Source organism: Gavialis gangeticus, unplaced genomic scaffold (genome assembly GCF_001723915.1).
Source record: "Gavialis gangeticus isolate Ggan-Ray unplaced genomic scaffold, GavGan_comp1, whole genome shotgun sequence".
Taxonomy (NCBI): domain Eukaryota; kingdom Metazoa; phylum Chordata; order Crocodylia; family Gavialidae; genus Gavialis; species Gavialis gangeticus.
Genome location: NW_017729032.1, coordinates 149,920,305 through 149,937,276, shown reverse-complemented (window position 1 = coordinate 149,937,276; position 16,972 = coordinate 149,920,305). Strand labels below are relative to the sequence as shown.

The 16,972-nt window shown below is 42.1% G+C and overlaps 1 protein-coding gene across 2 annotated transcripts in view; it reads left to right on the top strand.

The window, feature by feature from the left end:
- LOC109303345 (interleukin-1 receptor type 2-like) overlaps nucleotides 1-16,972 on the top strand; it is a 50,843-nt gene that overhangs the window by 19,873 nt on the left and 13,998 nt on the right. The window contains exons 1-4 of one of the 2 annotated variants that reach the window (XM_019525550.1): nucleotides 5,866-6,049; nucleotides 11,395-11,525; nucleotides 11,615-11,867; nucleotides 16,632-16,806. In XM_019525550.1, coding sequence (XP_019381095.1) covers nucleotides 6,036-6,049; nucleotides 11,395-11,525; nucleotides 11,615-11,867; nucleotides 16,632-16,806 — 573 coding nt within the window. In that variant the 5' untranslated portion in view covers nucleotides 5,866-6,035. Of the gene's footprint in view, nucleotides 1-5,865; nucleotides 6,050-11,394; nucleotides 11,526-11,614; nucleotides 11,868-16,631; nucleotides 16,807-16,972 lie in introns of those variants that run through there. The other variant, XM_019525551.1, reaches the window with a different exon arrangement.

Genomic DNA, 16,972 nt, shown 5'->3' with positions numbered 1-16,972 from the left:
CCAACGCAAATGCCGGCACGCTCTTACAAAGCGCACCTGTTTGCGTACTCTATTCATGTGGCGCGGCTCAGGAGCGCGACTCCCTACCGGCTCAGCTAAAAGGGATCTGGGGGGCTTCCCCTCTGGATCCGGCTCAGCTGTGTCTGGTCCCTCTGCCCACTTACCTTAGGGAGATCAGCTGCTGCTGCCCCTGCTGCTGGCTCTGCTGCTGCTGCGTCTGCCTCCACTTGGGGTCAGGTAAGGGGGCACATGTGCATGTGAGACACATGTCTGCCTGGATCCCTTCTCTCCTCCCTGCTCCTGGCTCCCGAAGGATCGTTTCCTTAAGGCACAGCCACCCTTCCTGGGCTCCCATCTTGCCAAATCTCCTACTCTGCAGTGTATCATTGACTAAACGCCTGAGTTTGCTGAAGTTGGCCTTCCTGAAGTCTAGCACTTCCACCCTACTAGTTACCTTACCCACTCTATGCCTTATGATGAATTCTATTATTTGGTGGTCACTGTCCCCCTGGTGACCGCTGATCTGTAGGTCCCCTATCATGTCATCCCTTGTTGCCAATACCAGGTCCAGTAAGGCATTCCCCCTAGTGGGACCATGTACCTCCTGTGTCAGGTGGAGGTCCTGTACATGGGATAGGAACCTGCTTGAATGGTGCGAATTTACTGTCTGCGTTTCCCAGCAGATGTCAGGGTAGTTTAGGTCCCCCGTGACTACTGCCTCCCTAGTCTTTATGGTTTCCAAGAGCTGCCTCAGGAGTTCCAAATCTAGTTCTTCTCCTTGGTGTGGGGGTCTGTAGCAGACCCCTACCACCAAATCCCTTTCTCCTTGACCTCCATGTATCCTAACCCGTAATCCTACTTTCTCCTTCTCCTCTTCCTTGAACTGAGACTTGTATGACAAATCTCTTTCAGTCCTATATTTTTTATGTTTCTAAGAAAATCTAACTTTGTAACTGTGGCGACAGCAGATGAATTATGAAAAGTAGCTAAGAGCGGTAGATCATTGTCCCTTACCTTGCTAGTATGGGACATAAAACTTCTGTCTGGGTGCTAAAAGGTAAAATAATACAACAATTTTAAATTAAAGACTTTGCCATATACTACATGATGATCTTCCCCAGTGGAGTAACTGGAGGGATGGGGTACAGGCAATATGTGCAACCATACTGGATGCTGACTTGTGGGAGGGTTATGAAAAAAGGCAGCTTGTGTGGAAGGTGCACATGTGTTTGGGATTGCAACAACAACCAGAAGTGTCCGCTTCTGCTTTGACCCAGGCACATCCCTACCCTGCTGGTCTTTCTTCTCATATAACAGAGAAGAGAGTCGCTTGTGGTCCCATAACAATTTTGAGGATCCAGTTGAAAACACAGCAATTAAACCTAGACTTTATCAAGTGGAGAAAGAAGAAAGCTGATGGAAAAGACAGCTGAACTCTTGATCAGGGTATGCACTTGCCAAACAGGTCAGACATGTTCATTCCTTTTGGTGAATATCCCATCTACCAACAGCCACCACCAGAGGATGGGAAGGGAGGAAGGAAGGGAGTCCCCCAGCACTACATCATCATTCATCAACCTGGATCAGACCTACTCCGAATTGTTTTGAACACAGCCCAGCTGCTTTTCTGACAGGTCTGTGGAGGATGAATTTCTAATCCCTCGCACTCACCCTAGAATGCTAAGCTTGAGTATGAAGGATGTAGGTGGAAAAGGTCTGCGTAGTGTAGCTCTGGAGGAAATGAAAGATTGATGCTGAGTGTTTTTGACCATTGTGTGCTGAGAAGGCCATGACATACTGTGAAAATCTTTTCGTGCCAGCACCAGCTATAAACAGAAATTTACACAATCCTGATTTGCATTCATAGACTCTTTTAGGGAAGCTGGTGTCATTGAGTAGTTTGGTTCTGTATTGCATTCATTTGATAGTGACCAAGGTGCTGGAGCACATCAGGGCACTGCCTGATTCCCACGCCAGGATAAAGGCTTGTATACTCACAGTATGTTTCTCCCCATGGATTTCTGGTCCTGCTCTGGTCAGCATGAAGTACAATGCCTCTCTCACAGTCACCCTGTTACAGGAAGATGGGCTTTTTCTTCACTATAGACTATCACAGTTAAACAAAAAAAACCCATGGGTATTTATTACTGGCAAGCCTGGCCTCAAAGTAGGGGATGCTTCATTATCTCTGATTTACAGATGAACAAATAGGAACACAAGCACCCAGGAAGTTAAATGACTACGGAACAAGCATACTTTTCTTACCATATTTTCAAGTGTTTCTGCTTTAAAAACTGCAGGCAATAGGCTCTGAAGCTCTTACCTTGTCCCAACTCCGTCTGGTCCTCCCTAGGACTAGGATACACTTTCTTCAAGATACTTCCAACTTAATCATCCTGCAGGACCTGAACAAATAAGGATAGGTTCCTTGAACATGGACGGCAGGCAGAGCCACTAATCTGGCCTGTGCCTGTTCTGAAGCACTGTGGTGGCAAGTGTTACTCAGAATGATATCCACAGTAGTATTTAACAGATGGGACAGTGTCACTCTCCTTCTAAAAATAAAGGAGGCAGAGAAAGTGAAAGGACATTATAAAAGCTCAGGGGAAGTCTTCATCCTGTGCATAGCCATGATAAAGTCAGGCCTGACAATAGTGAGCCCACCACACTTTGGCAAAATATGCTACGTGTATTAGCAGAGCATGCCCCATCCCCCTCTGCTTGGGATGAAATAGAATGACTGTGCTGCCATTCACAGTCACCCGGCATCCTCAGAGCCATGGATTGCAACAACACTTGGAGGGCCAAGTGTTCATGTACTTTGGCTGTCTTGCCTGCAATAAGGCTAATCGGACTTCCTGCTCTTATACTTCATTTCATTTCTTCCCTCCCATCTGTTTGATTTTTCTTAGAGCTGGCATCTCTTCTTTTACAGCTTTCTGTCAGCTACCAATGGGCCATTTGGCAGTTCTGAACTAATGCAGGGCCATAAATTAAAACTAGACTTGCTAAAAATCAATTGGCATAGAACATTTTGATGCAATATCGTTGATTTATTTTGTGTGGGCTTACTTTGCAAATTCCAGGAATTGAAAATGGCTGTCCTAGTCTGTCATATGAGTCAACCCAGATCTCTTCTATACTTAGTCATATGATAGTGGCTTAGTCAACTTAACTGTATGTGTCTCTTGAATGAAATAATAAATAGAAATGTACATCTGAGTGGAGTTCCTTGATGATTCATTCAGTACAAGCTGCCACTATATCGCATCAAAGTTGCTCTACTATGTGCTCCAATAAAAAAGTTGTGGTCAGGAAGTCAAAAGAACTGATTTGCATTGCTAACTGCACTTGTCTTCCCATGTGTCTGGGCTTCTATTTGCCTATCTGTAAATCAGGAACACTTTACCTACTGATACATTCCCTGCATTGAGGCTAGGATTGCTAGTAATAATCAAGCCACAAGAAAAGGCTGAGGGGGATCTAGTGGCCTGTTACAAACTAGTCAGAGGGGACCAGCAGGCATTGGGGGAGTCCCTGTTCCCCCGAGCACCACCAGGAGTGACTAGAAATAACAGTCACAAGCTGGCAGAGAGTAGATTCAGGCTAGATATCAGGAGGCGCTACTTCCCGGTCAGGGCCTCTAGGATCTGGAACCAACTTCCAAGAGAAGTGGTGCTGGCCCCTACCCTGGGGGTCTTTAAGTGGAGGCTGGATGAACACCTTGCTGGGGTCGTTTGACCCCAGTACTCTTTCCTGCCATGGCAGGGGGTTGGACTCGATGATCTGCTTAGGTCCCTTCCGACCTACCAACTATGAAACTATGAAGCCTTGTGGTGTTTCTTGTTCAACTGTGATATTCTAGTGAGGAAAAAGCCCATCTTCCTGTAACAGGGTGACTGTGAGAGAGGCATTGTACTTCATGCTGACCAGAGCAGGACCAGAAATCCATGGGGAGAAACATACTGTGAGTATACAAGCCTTTATCCTGGCGTGGGAATCAGGCAGTGCCCTGATGTGCTCCAGCACCTTGGTCACTATCAAATGAATGCAATACAGAACCAAACTACTCAATGACACCAGCTTCCCTAAAAGTGTCTATGAATGCAAATAGGGATTGCAGAAATTTCTGTTTATAGCTGGTGCTAGCAGGGAAAGCTTTTCACAATATGTCATGGCCTTCTCAGCACACAATGGTCAAAAACACTCAGCATCAATCTTTCATTTCCTCCAGAGCTACACTATGCCGGCTGTTTCCACCCACATCCTTCATACTCAAGCTTAGCATTCTAGGGTGAGAGCGAGGGATTAGAGACCTCCACAGACCTGTCAGAAAAGCAGCTGGGCTGTGTTCAGAACAATTCAGAGTAGGTCTGATCCCGGCTGATGAATGATGATGTAGTTCTGGGGAGCACTTTTCCTTCCTCCCTTCCCATCCTCTGTTGGTGGCTGTTGGTAGATGGGATGTTTTATAAGGCCAGAGTCTTCTCTTTACTGAAGAAAGTAGAGTAGAAGGTCTGTTAAGCTACTGGATATTCTTTCAGAGTGGGGGCGGGGGGATGGGTCCCAAGCCAAGATAGACAGTATTTCTGTACTATATAGTGTATTGAGAACATCGCTATGCTGTTTCTAATTTTCATGTGATTTTCTGGTATTTTGGAGATACAGCTAGCTTAAGAGCAAGGGTCAGGTGTTGAATTGGTGTAGAATCAACCTTAGGGCCAGGCAGCCACAGTCAGCATAAGTGCAATGTTCCTGCTTAAGCAAAAATAATAAATATTGACAGCAATGTATAATTCATAGTGTGTCCTCTTCCTTTATAGTTTATTTCTTTTTAATATTAACGTAATGCTGGCAACAGGTGCCTACTTGTTATCCTGCAAATGTGAAGTCTCTCTCTATTCTCAGACCAGGTATAATTCAGGAAGCAGTTGCTTCACCGTGTTTAAAGTATGTTGATACGGGCAAGAGGTTTCCCTCCCTTCCGTCTGTTCCATTCCTTAAAAAAAGGCCTTGTGGTCATAATATCAGCAGTAGGTAAAATTTCTTAAGAATTATCCCAGGATCTTAATATTAAGCTGCAGAAATATGCTGAAACTTGATAAATAAAATGGTAGTTTTATAGCAAGTTTCAATTTATTAAGAGTTTTTGCAGAGTTGACAAAGATGAATGTTTGACATGATCAACCCTTTATGCTAGCTTTATTATTTATTCATTATATGGTTTCTTGGAGTGCTAAGAAGTCCAATAATTGAATAAAACCTCATTGTTCTAGTTGCTCCAGATAGCCTGGGTCAAAATGAATGCAGCCTAGTACATATAGACAACTCCTTTCTGTTGATGTGCTTATAGCCATGTTGGGCATACTATCCCTTTCGCTAACATTACTAAAACAGGCCTAAAACATCTATAAACTCCTTCCATGCCACTTATAAATAAAACCTTAACATAAAGCATTACAAAATCCACTGTAAACATTAAGGAATAAACATAAAAAAGATGACCCATTTTGGGTTTTCAAACATTTAAAGCAGAGTGAATGAGGAAGGAAGTCAGAACCTGTAATAATGTCCGTGAAAATTAATAAGCAGTCTTATTAAAGTCAAAGATGTGAAGATCAGCATCTAGCTAGTTGTTAAATAACTTTATTAAAATAGTTTCAATAACTTCTCATTAGTTCTGCTTATTCTTGTGGTAATTGGGAAATACAGCTATACTTTGAAACCACAAGCAGCCAGACCTATGTAAGTTATAGTTCGTCATAAAAAAGGAAACTTAGTCACATATTTAGCAGTCATTTCCCCTGTTTGAGAAATCTGTACATACATTGTCCCCTCTTTCTCACAAAAACTCTCTCTGGAAGAAAAATAAGGTGTGTCCAGAAAGTTTTCTACTTGAAAGCTGATTGAGCAATGAGAGAGAATTTCTGCAGTGTGTGGACTTGCATATAAACTCATCTGCTAGGACACTTCCAAGTCCATGTGGAAGCGTAACCTACAGCTAGAAACTACACAAAGAAGTTCTGAGTACATAAATGCAGACTCACAGGTAAGTAGATGTGAGAGAGATGTAAATCCTTTTTTTCTTAGGTTACATTATGGAGATTGCTGGATTGGAAAACACAGAGGTCTAAAGTTTATGAACAAGGCAGCAAAATATTTTCATCAGGCAAATTATTTGAAGGAGAGAGAAGCTTTACTGCTATAGGATGGCATGTGTGCCTTATGACCTAATAATGCAACAGGAACATTAACTTTTAATTTAGGTTTAGGAGAGAGAGTAGCTAACATTCCACCCTACTTCTCAGGAAATATCCTGTAGATACAATACCAGGGGAAATGGTTTGATTTGGAAGCTGACTGGCCAATAAGAGAGAATTTCTGCAGTGCTTGGACTTGCATATAAATTGATCTGCTAAGGACACTTCTTACACCATGTGGAAGCTTACCCTACAGATAGAAATTACACCAAACTCCTTGCGGCTTTGCTTTATTATTATTATTTTTTTGGTTTTTTTGTAAACTGTGTGTATGAAACGATCAACCTTATCTTGAAAACAGGCTGTGACAGTCAAATTAGCTGTAATTAGCTAAACTGAGGTCCTGGAATGGAGAAAGTTTGAAAAAAATGTAACATGAAAGGAATTTGGAGAATGACTACTTTCTTCATAAGTAGAAGAAAGGTATGTCCACATATGTCTGTATCCAAATCTGATATGTGTATGTATGTACTGGAAGATATTTGGGTTTGTCTAGTTTTTTTGGTGATAATGGAAGGTAATCCCCTCTTGTCATCTGATAATTGCTCTGTAAGGTAGTGATAGTGTTAGACATCTTCTAGTGTGTGTATAGCATATACAGACACACATAAGCAATATATGCATGTAAGATTAGTATGTGTGTGCAGATATAGCATTTTATATGCCTGCTGTAGACACAGGTTATGTATGTAAATTTGGAATTTTACATTCTATGTATACTGTATATCTATTCAACTTGCTGCGTGTAGCATGAGCTACTATGCTGAAATGAAAGGAACTATACCAATTTAAAACTGGCATGAGATACCAAAAAAAAAAAGAAAAAGGATTCCAGTTTTTTTTGTATGAGGAAAGCTATAGCTTGTCCTTGCTAAGTGAACATGTGATAGTTAATAATTTACAGGCAGTAGAACAGCGTTTTCCTCTGTCCATGGCTCAGGGTGGTTTCTATTGATCCCCTGGGTTTTTCTCACTGCTTATGTGCTCAAATAATCAAATATTGAATCTGAAAACTCTTTTGCATGCATGCAAACTTAACACAGAGTTCTGTGGCAGCACATGCAACTTGGGTGCACAGCTCTGTGCGCCAATTCCACTCCGGCCCCCCCAACCCCCTCCCCCCAACAACAGCAACAAAAAAACTAGTGTGAAATGTTGGCTTTGGCTATACCTCTGCTGCAGTTAGAAAGTGTGACTGGCAACATAGGTAGCATTAGGGCTGTATGAAATTCCACCAGCTGTTTCATTTCAATGCTGTTTCGACTGGTTTCAATCTCAAAACAGAGAAATTGAACCAAAATGAAGGGCTTTGAAACAGCTTTGAAACAAAACAAGGGCAGTTGAAAGATTCTGAAAGTTTTGAAACATTTTGAGTTTTGAAACTCAAGCTGGGCTTGCCTGCAGGGAAACAGAAAGTAAGAGGGAGGGGGAAGAGGAGCGAAGAGGTGGCGAAGGCAGGGGGAAGGACTGCTCTGATATTGACTGGTGTAGCTGGCCAGTGACTATGATCCTTCGCTGAGGTCCCTTCCAATCCCAGTGCTCTGGGGGACAGATGGAAAAAAAGCATAAAAGGCAGCATTGTTTGAACTGGCCTGCTTTCTGCCTTGGGGTCTGACAGTTACTGAGCTTTCTTCCAGCAGCTCAGGAGCTTTACATAATGAAGGCTACTACTACCATTGATTTGAATGATTTCCTACTAGCTAGCCTAGCAACTGGGATTCCAGAATACCTCTTGCTTTCTTCTAGACCCTTTTATTAGATCCCTGGTTGCTTATATAAATAGATCAGTTCCCTACTACCTAGGAGGCTGATAAAGTGAAGTTCATAGGCCCAGCTGTGAAAAATGGTTTGTAAATTCCCTTTCAGGATCAGGCCTGAGAGACTGGAGACAGAGTGGGGGTTTTTGTGAGAAATGTACCCCCACAGTTAGTTGGATATTGTTGTCTTTGATAGATTCTGGTGTGCAATTTGTAGGGGTACTGGAGATTGTTGGCAGGTTTTGTGTTTTGATCTGTAGGAAGTTGTCTTCTGGTGATGAGGTTAGCAAGGTTTGGTGCTTGTTTGAATTTACAAACCACTTTTCACAGCCAGGCCTATGAACTTCATTTCATCAGCCACCTAGGTACAGAAACTCATGGATTCAATATAGACATTGGATTTATAACACACTACAACCTGCTGGACATCCTGACTCCCCAGGTACCTCTCCACTTTTACCTGTGCTGCTACATCCCTCTTTCCCCCCTCGTGCCAGCCTGTCCCTCACTCCCTGATGCCTCCATTTCCATTTTCACTGACTGGTTTTCTTGCCTGCATTGCATGCCAGCCTCTGGCTTCTTTACTATTCCTTCCATCCACGAACAGCAGACCAACTGCGGGTGCTTCTTCAGCCGGACAAAGGGTTTTTCAACCCGAAGGCTTGCTAAGATATATTTCTGTAACAATTCAGTTTGTCTGCTAATACATACCAGATTAGACTGATTCAGAGGAAGGGACCTTGTCTGCCAGTGCCATGTCCTTAGACCAACACTCCTAGCACCTGACTGGAAGGATGCAGGGCCCTGGGCACACCTAAGCCCCAGATCTGGGGCTGGCAGGGAGCATTCTGTGGCAGCTGCTGCAGAAGAAACTGCTGCAGAGAGGAAAGAAAGGCTCCATCACAGTTTGGCTGCCTAAGATGCTGCTGGTGCTACTGTGCTGCTTCTCACAAATTATTATTTTACCTGTTGTCATTTAAAGTTGTGTTCTGAGCTGAGGCTGTAGGGGAGGAGGAGCTCTCATTGGGGAACACTACCATGTCATGTAGAGACCCCAGAACCAGTGAGGGAGCACCTTAACACACACACAATCACACAGTGAAGGCATGCCTTAACACACAGGTGGGAGAAGCAGCTCTTGCAGGAGAGAAAAGAAAGGCTCTGTGACAGTTTGGCTGCCTGAGATGCTGCTGGTACTGCTGTGCTGCTCACTAAGTTATTACCTGTTGTCATTTAAAGTGATGTACCGGGCTGAGGCTGTAGGGGAGGAGGAACCCTCATTGGGGCACACTACTGTGTCGTGTAGATGCCCCAGCACCCGTGAGAGCATGCCTTAACACACACACACTGTCACCCATGTCATGAGTTTTGCTTGTCAGCAGCCTGAGGTGCAATTTCCCAGAAATCCCTGAACCTATCTCCTTGAAAGCTGATATGCTTCATGGCCTCAGCAGGGCTTACCATGCCTGCAGTTTTCACCCTGCTGTGCCTTAACACACACGACACAGTTTTGCTTTCAAGATTTGAGGTGCAGTTTCCCAGAAACCCCTGCACTTATCTCCTTGAAACTTGGCAGGCTTCATGGCCTCAGAAGGGGCTACCATCTCTGAAAACGTCATCTGAATAAGGCAAGAAATGACAAAGTTATAGGCACTTTTGTGTTTCTCCATTATAGCCTATGGGCAAAAGGTCAAAACAGCACAGTTTTGACAAAACAAAACGAACAGTGGTTTCAAAACAAAACGAGAGTTGAAATGAAACACTGTCCTGTTGAAATATCGAAACAGAAGCTGAAACGGAATGGTGCTGTTATACACAGCCCTAGTAAGTATATCCCAGTTTTTAATCTGTCTCATCTGGGTAACCACAACAGTGAAGAGCATGGTCTTCAATGTCAGCTATGCAAAAGAGTCAGAGACTCTAGATGTATGCTTACCAAAGTGTCTAAAGCCAGTGCTGCTCTGTCTTCACTGATAATCTCACACAAAATCACTAGATTAAAACTAATTTACATGTGTGCCAACCCCACTTTTGACTGCAGTGCAAACAAAGCCTTTGACTTTCCAATATTAGATTCCAGAGGGGGTGGGGGGAGGTTGTTTCACAAAGCACTTTGGGGGCTGTAGCATTCTGTGGCCTGTCTCATGCTTTTCAAGAAGTGAAAAGAATGTGGCACAGCTGATCTGCATATAACAGCCAGACCCTGTCATTCCACAAGTCACATGCCATGGCAGGGGTAAGGTTGGGTTTGATAGACTAGCATGAAGCTAAACATGGTTTGTATTACTTTATTTATACAGTACAACATTTGCCATGTTGCAAGCAGAATCAGCAGTTCAGTAACCATCAACACTAGCTGGGCTGAAAAACCAATGGCTTGATTCAGTTCTAGGTTGAAGTCTGCATTTAAGGAATGGGGGGAAATGACATGAGTCTGTTTCCTCAGGCTAACCTATGAGAGGGGTTTTTAGGCGGGGGGAGGGGGGACAGGGTCTGGTGATTAGTGTGAGGTGCCAGAGCAGTGTTATTAAATGCATCCTATAATGTAAGCTGTTGGCACCAATGTGGGTTTGTAGAGTCTTGGTTCTCTTGGATCTTATGTTCTCCAAGGTGTGATACCAGCTGTTGTTGGATCTGGAGTCAGTGTAGGATCTTTACATGGAAATATGCATGTCTACCTATTTGTCTAGTATCCTTGAAAACGGAGTGTTACCTTATGCTAAGAGTCCGCTCACCAGGTGAATGTTCTGGCTTTCATCTCAAATTTTTGAGCCAGCAAAATTTGTATTTTTGATAGTAGGGGGAAAGAGTATTCTTCTTGGACCAGTCCAGTCCTTGCTTAGAAGGAAACTAGAGCCAACATGGATGTGGCTCTAGAATTTGATCAGAATTATAAGACAGACCATTTACCCTGTGGCATTTCTCAAGTGTTGATAAATAGGTTCTAGCTCACACTCAATTCTGGCCCCAAGATTATGTATCAGTCGGTTGGATTGTAGCATGTTACATTTTGAAGTTTTCTGTTCTGAGCATTTTTTTTTTATCTTTGAGCTCAGTTTTGTTGTCTTTTTCAGTTAATGTGATGACTTGTTAGGGGCTTAGACTCTGAAGGAGGAAGGATTCCTTCTGCAGATTCTAAGCCCTTAACAAGTCATCACAGTAACTGAAAAATACAACAAAACTGATCTGGGAATCCTTTCTCCTTCAGATCTACAGGACCACTTATACCATAGCTTAGAGGTGAAGGCATCTTTCTGTTTACTGTGGGTGCTCTAAAGCTAGCTAGGTACAAGAGTGATATGACAAGAACAGTTAACACTGAATATTATTATTTTTTAAAACTAACTGTGTTATATACTTGATCTTCTTACCTGCAGGTTTCAGGATGCTGTTTCCCATTTTTCTCATTCCCATTTCTTGTGGACAAAGACGCCTGTGCTCTTGCTTGCAATCTCTTTTTGCACAATGGATGCATCTGCCTTTAGAATCCAGCCTGTGAAAAGCATAGGTAAAGGCAAATCTTGGCTCAGAATTTTAGCTAGCTTGATAATGTGGTTGACCAGTGCTAATGTGAAACAATTTCTCTGGTTTATGTAGATAAATGCCAGGACCACACCGTATATTTCAAACACTACTTTGTACTAAGAAGAGAAGCTGTGATTCTGAAATGCCCTTCCTCCAGTCATGAGGCCTTCTCTGACCTGTCTCTCAATCTGACATGGCATAAAAATGATTCAAAACACGTGATCTCAGGAGAAGATAAAGAACAGAGAATTCAGGCAAAAGGTGATACTCTTTGGTTCTTACCAGCATCACTAGAGGACACAGGAGTATATGTCTGCACTCAAAGGTAGGTTTGTAAACTGAACAAGTTGTCTATGTCTAAGGATGAAGGGCACTTAAAATATGAACGTCTGAGGGTTAAACCTCATTTACTTGTGCTAAGTGTCCTCTGAGTGTCTCAAGTTATGCTACTTCAGGATAAGGTTGATGCTGGGCCATACCGCCTAGCTCATGTTAGGGTCACTTCAATCTACTCCATGGAGATAAAACAAGCAATTTGCAGTCCTCCAGAATCCCAGAATGCACTGCTTCTAGCCCAGATACAGCAAGGATAGCACCCAGGTGACCTGACTGCTAGTCACACCCCTGCTCACCAGCTTTCTAGTAGCAAGTCAGAGAGGTGCAAGCACGAAATGAAATTAGCCCTTAACATGTGACCACTCATGGCAGGTGCATTAACATGTGCAATTAAAACATAGTGATAAACTCCAGTGCAGTTTGCAATGGAGTTGATTTCTCCTGAGTGCAGTATTTACACGTGCACCCGGAACTGCAGCACATTGAGCTGGGTTGGAGCAGCCCTGGGCTAGTGAGGAGCCTGGGGGATTAGCCTGTCATCCTGGGCGTGCTCCAGCCTGGCTCAATGGGCTGCAGAGGGGCTGTCTGGGGCACAAGGATGTTATAGTGCGGGGCTAGTTGGCAGGCAGCCCCTGTACAGTAGCACTCTCAGCCAGCCCCAGTCACCATCTACATGTGTATTTTGATGCATGTAACTACTCTGTTATAGGATAATACTTGTCCCAGACAGTAGTGAAGTTAATTAATATAGGTGCCCATGTAGACAGTGATGCTTTACTGAGGAGCTAATCAGTCAGTTCCGCAGTAAAGCACACATGTAGATGCACCCAGCACGTTTTAATTTTAACACTGCTTAATCTTCCACAGATTTTGTATGATTTAAGTCTAACGTGTAAGTATACCCTAAAAGTTATTATTGGCTGATAGAAAGCTTACTGAAACCACTGAAGTGTGTTCTTTGACTTTGCTGGGCTTTGTATCATGTACCAACCTGTAAAACTTTGCATTCATCAACCTGTAATTAAGTTTAGCAAGTAGATATACACATTCTGGGAAAGTTCAGGAAGTTTAAAGCACTGTTAAATGTTTGGTGGCTTATAAATGATTGATGCATGAAAACCTGGCAAACTATTGACAAGCTGTACACATTTTTGCTCTGAACTAGTATATGAACGGGTCTGTCTTCTAAAGTACCTTTAAGTCAGCAAAGGGGATAGAAGAGTGTTTAAAACATTGCTAGCTCTGTAGAAACCTGCAGAGTTCTAGAAAATGTTAGCTTTTGATTGCAATTTTGAAGGGAAATGCATAGTAACTATATAAACAAGTATTGGTTTTTGTGTTTGATTGCACAAGGAAGCTATTAAGACAGCTTTGAAAATATTTTTCCTGTTTCTTCCTGCTCTGTTTTACATTACAAATTTTAGGTCTTAACCTCTTTGATTTTCCTGGAAGACCTAGAGGCAGAATGCTAGAGTTGCATCAAGATAGGCTGAACCCTTGACCTGTGACTTTCTCAATTATCAGTGAAGACTAAGGGACATTGGTCACACTTTGGGGCTTTATAAATTTCAGAGTAGTTTGCAGGTTCAAAGGAGGAACCAGAATCTGGCAGACTTGAAGGACTGGAAAGAAAGAGGACTGTTACGTCAGAATAGACTGAAATTTAAATCTTCCTAAAAATACTTTGTCTGACACTTTCTCCTTTTGCTCAGACTTTTGATACAAAACAGGAAAGTGAAACATGCTATTTCTTCTATTTACAATGTAAAACAAACACATGTTTGAAGCTGTCTTTGTAAAGGGATAGAACAGTGTGACTTAGAGCAGTGAATCCAAAGCTTTTTGGACCAACAGACTGTTATTAATTCTGTTTTCTTACAGAGCACCATACACTTTTATTATCAAACTTTTAATTGAAAAGGGGAGGGAGATCAGTGAACTGTGGTTTACTTATGAAGGCTTTGCAGCCCACAAGTGTTACTTGGACCACATTTTGGAAGCCACTGGTTAGAGGCTAGATCACTAGGCTTGAACTTGGAAGATCTTCATTCTCTCCTGGCTATGTCAGGTCCAAGGTTGTTTCCACTTTCTGTGCCTCTGTTTCCCCTTGTAAAATATAGGTAATGGCACTGCCTTTGCTAGTGAAGTGCTTTGAGATCTCCTGAGGAAAAGTGATATGTAATTGCTATATGTATTATTATTACATATTAAAGAGTAGGGAATCACGAAGAGGCAGACATACTTTTTCCTTGCAAACCTTTCCCTATAAGGAAACAGACATATTTTTCAGTAGACTGTAAAATGAGGATATAGGCAAACTATTGCAAATCTTTGCTGCCAGCAGTACTGGTTAGCACTTATTTTGGAATAGGATATATATATATGCAACACTACACTGATATTATAGCAATTACATATGCCACATAGGCACCAGCAGATGATTAAAGGAACCTAGGCATTGCAAAGTCTCAATAGCGCCAACAGATAGGTATCAACTTGTTATCAACAGGTCTACCTCACTGCATAGGTGGAGTTGAATATTTGCATCTCTCAAAGGTGACCTTACAGGGTTTGTGCTTTTAAGGCAGCTGTTACCAGATGGTTTGTGCTGAAGATTGTATAGCAGTAATTGAATTAAAAAGGTTTGTTTTATTACCTGGATTGGAAAGAAAATGCTACTTTGCAATTGTTGCAGAGAATGTGAAATTGGAAACTAAAATGAATAACCCTGCTGGTAGCATGGACAGAAATAATCCTAATCTGTCCTTCTAGTCAGAACTGGAAAGCCCTGCTTTTGAAAATACACAAACAAAAGGTTCATTAGGTCAAAGGGGAAGGGAGAGGTTAAATATTCTCAACATTTTAGAAACAGGTAATGTGTCACTATCTATGGTTTATAAAGTACTAGCTACATTTGTCACCATATATACCAGTATGCCTATTCATAGTACAATAATGATAGTAGCCATCTTTTAAATAAATGCTCTGACTTAGAATTTGCTTAGATGGTCACTGACAGGTCCCAATATTTAGTCTTAAATTAATATCTAGTTGAGTTAAATGAGTTAATTTAAATGTGCTCATAGCTGCTTCTTTGACCAAGAACCTCTTTTTCTTGTGTGAGGCATGGTTAATAGTGCAAACTAGCCTCAGTGAATTCAGTGAACACAATGTGCAAAGGAAAGTTTCAGACATTAAATCTAAAGAACGAGAAAAAAGCTCAGAGTCTGCTAAAAGCAATACTGGTCCAAGATCCCTGCCCATAACTTGGTATAGGTAGTCCTTGACTTACAACATTTTGAGTTACAATGTTTCACACTTACAACATTTATAAATTGACACCCTGTTTCAACTTTCTGACATCAGTTTTGACTTTACAATGCTTGATTTGATGCGATGCCATGCTAGTGAACACGTTCACTGTGTCACCCCTCTCCCTGGAGAACATCTGTCCAAGCTTCCTTGGACACTTCCTTTAAGAAAGCAGACAAGACTCCAGAAAAACCTGCAGCCAGGACTCCTGAGAAGACTCCAGCCAAGAACCCTTCAAAACCTCTAACCAACAGCTCTTCAAAAAGTCCAGCAGTCACCTCAAAGATGTCCTTCTAAATCAATGTGATTGCTGATTACAATATAAATACATTAATGTAGCTATGTTACGCATCTGTGATTGATTGAGTACAAAGTTATGGGTTATTTTTTGGTGAAAATAGGGTATCAGGCCAATCCTCCATTTATAACATTGTTTACTATGGGAAAATCAGTTCTGAGTTACAATATTTCGACTTAAGGTGTGGTTTTCAGGAACCAATTGTGTTGTAAGTCTGAGGACTGCCTATGTTTACTTGGCCTTGACTTACTGGGACTAAGTCAAGAAGAAACAGAGGTACAAAGAAGTTAATTGACTTAGTGTCACAGAGTAGTAGACAATATAACTGAATAGTTCTGACTATTAGTTCTCTGCTCTAACCACCGGCAATGCCCCGTTGTCCTGATTTTGAAGTGTGACCTTAACCTCTCAGTGGTGAGAGAGACAACATGCTCAGACTACTCCCGTAGGTACTGTGCCACCCAACACAGAGCATGTCTACACTTTCTCCACACCACAGTGGGGAGTGCTGAAGGGAGTCATGTCACACCCTAAAATGATGTAGCAGCTCATAGTGCAGTATCAGACAGACACCTATTTGAAGACCCCTCTCTTGGCTTATTGGCATGTGTCCAATGCCATACCAGGGATGGGTACATTTCTGTCCTTGTGGGACTTTTGTGTAGAGCAGGCATGCCACATTGCACCGCTGCCTAGTGCAGTCCTTTGACAGAGTAAGTAAGCATGCCTGAGTTTCCTCACCCAGTGAAAAGAGCAAGTCTGTAAATGTGGAGTTTGGGCTGAATTTCTTTGGTTCCTTAGGAACAGTATTAGACTTTTATCTGCATTTAAGCAGGGATGTTTCTAATATTAGCACAGAGCAGTTATTGGCTGAATAATCATGGAAACTAAAGTGCCATCTCAGACCTTGAGATGTTTCCTTCAGGTCAGTGTTCAGTTGTGTCAGCAGAAGGGGAGAATGGTGTGTACTGCTCCTACAGTAGTTCTGTAGCTAACTGGAGGATTTCCATTTCTAGGATGGTTTACTAAGTACTTTCCACATACATTACATTTACTCATGATTATTTTTAAAAGTATTATTGATTTTCACTTTGTGTTCTATGGGTGTCCACAATTGTCAACATCTCTGTCATCTGCTTGCAGGAATTCCTCTTATTGTGCCAAGGTGTCCATTCATTTAACAGTTGTTGAGAAAACTGCTGCTCATGATATTTCCTACATGCAAAAGCTCTTCACTTTTACTTCTGGGAAACTTGTTTGCCCTGATTTGGGGGGTTTCATGGACAAGAAAGCAGACCTGGAGCTGAAGTGGTACAAGGTAGAGAATGTTATTTTCTTTTTTTGAAGGACAAGAATCTCTTACGAAGCCTTTTGCAATGTTTGCATACGTTATGCTGAGTGTCTTAATGAAATAAGTATTTCTCCTTAGCAGTATTTTTTTAAATGTCATGACATTACATGTCCTTTCTTTACAAGCTTTTTCT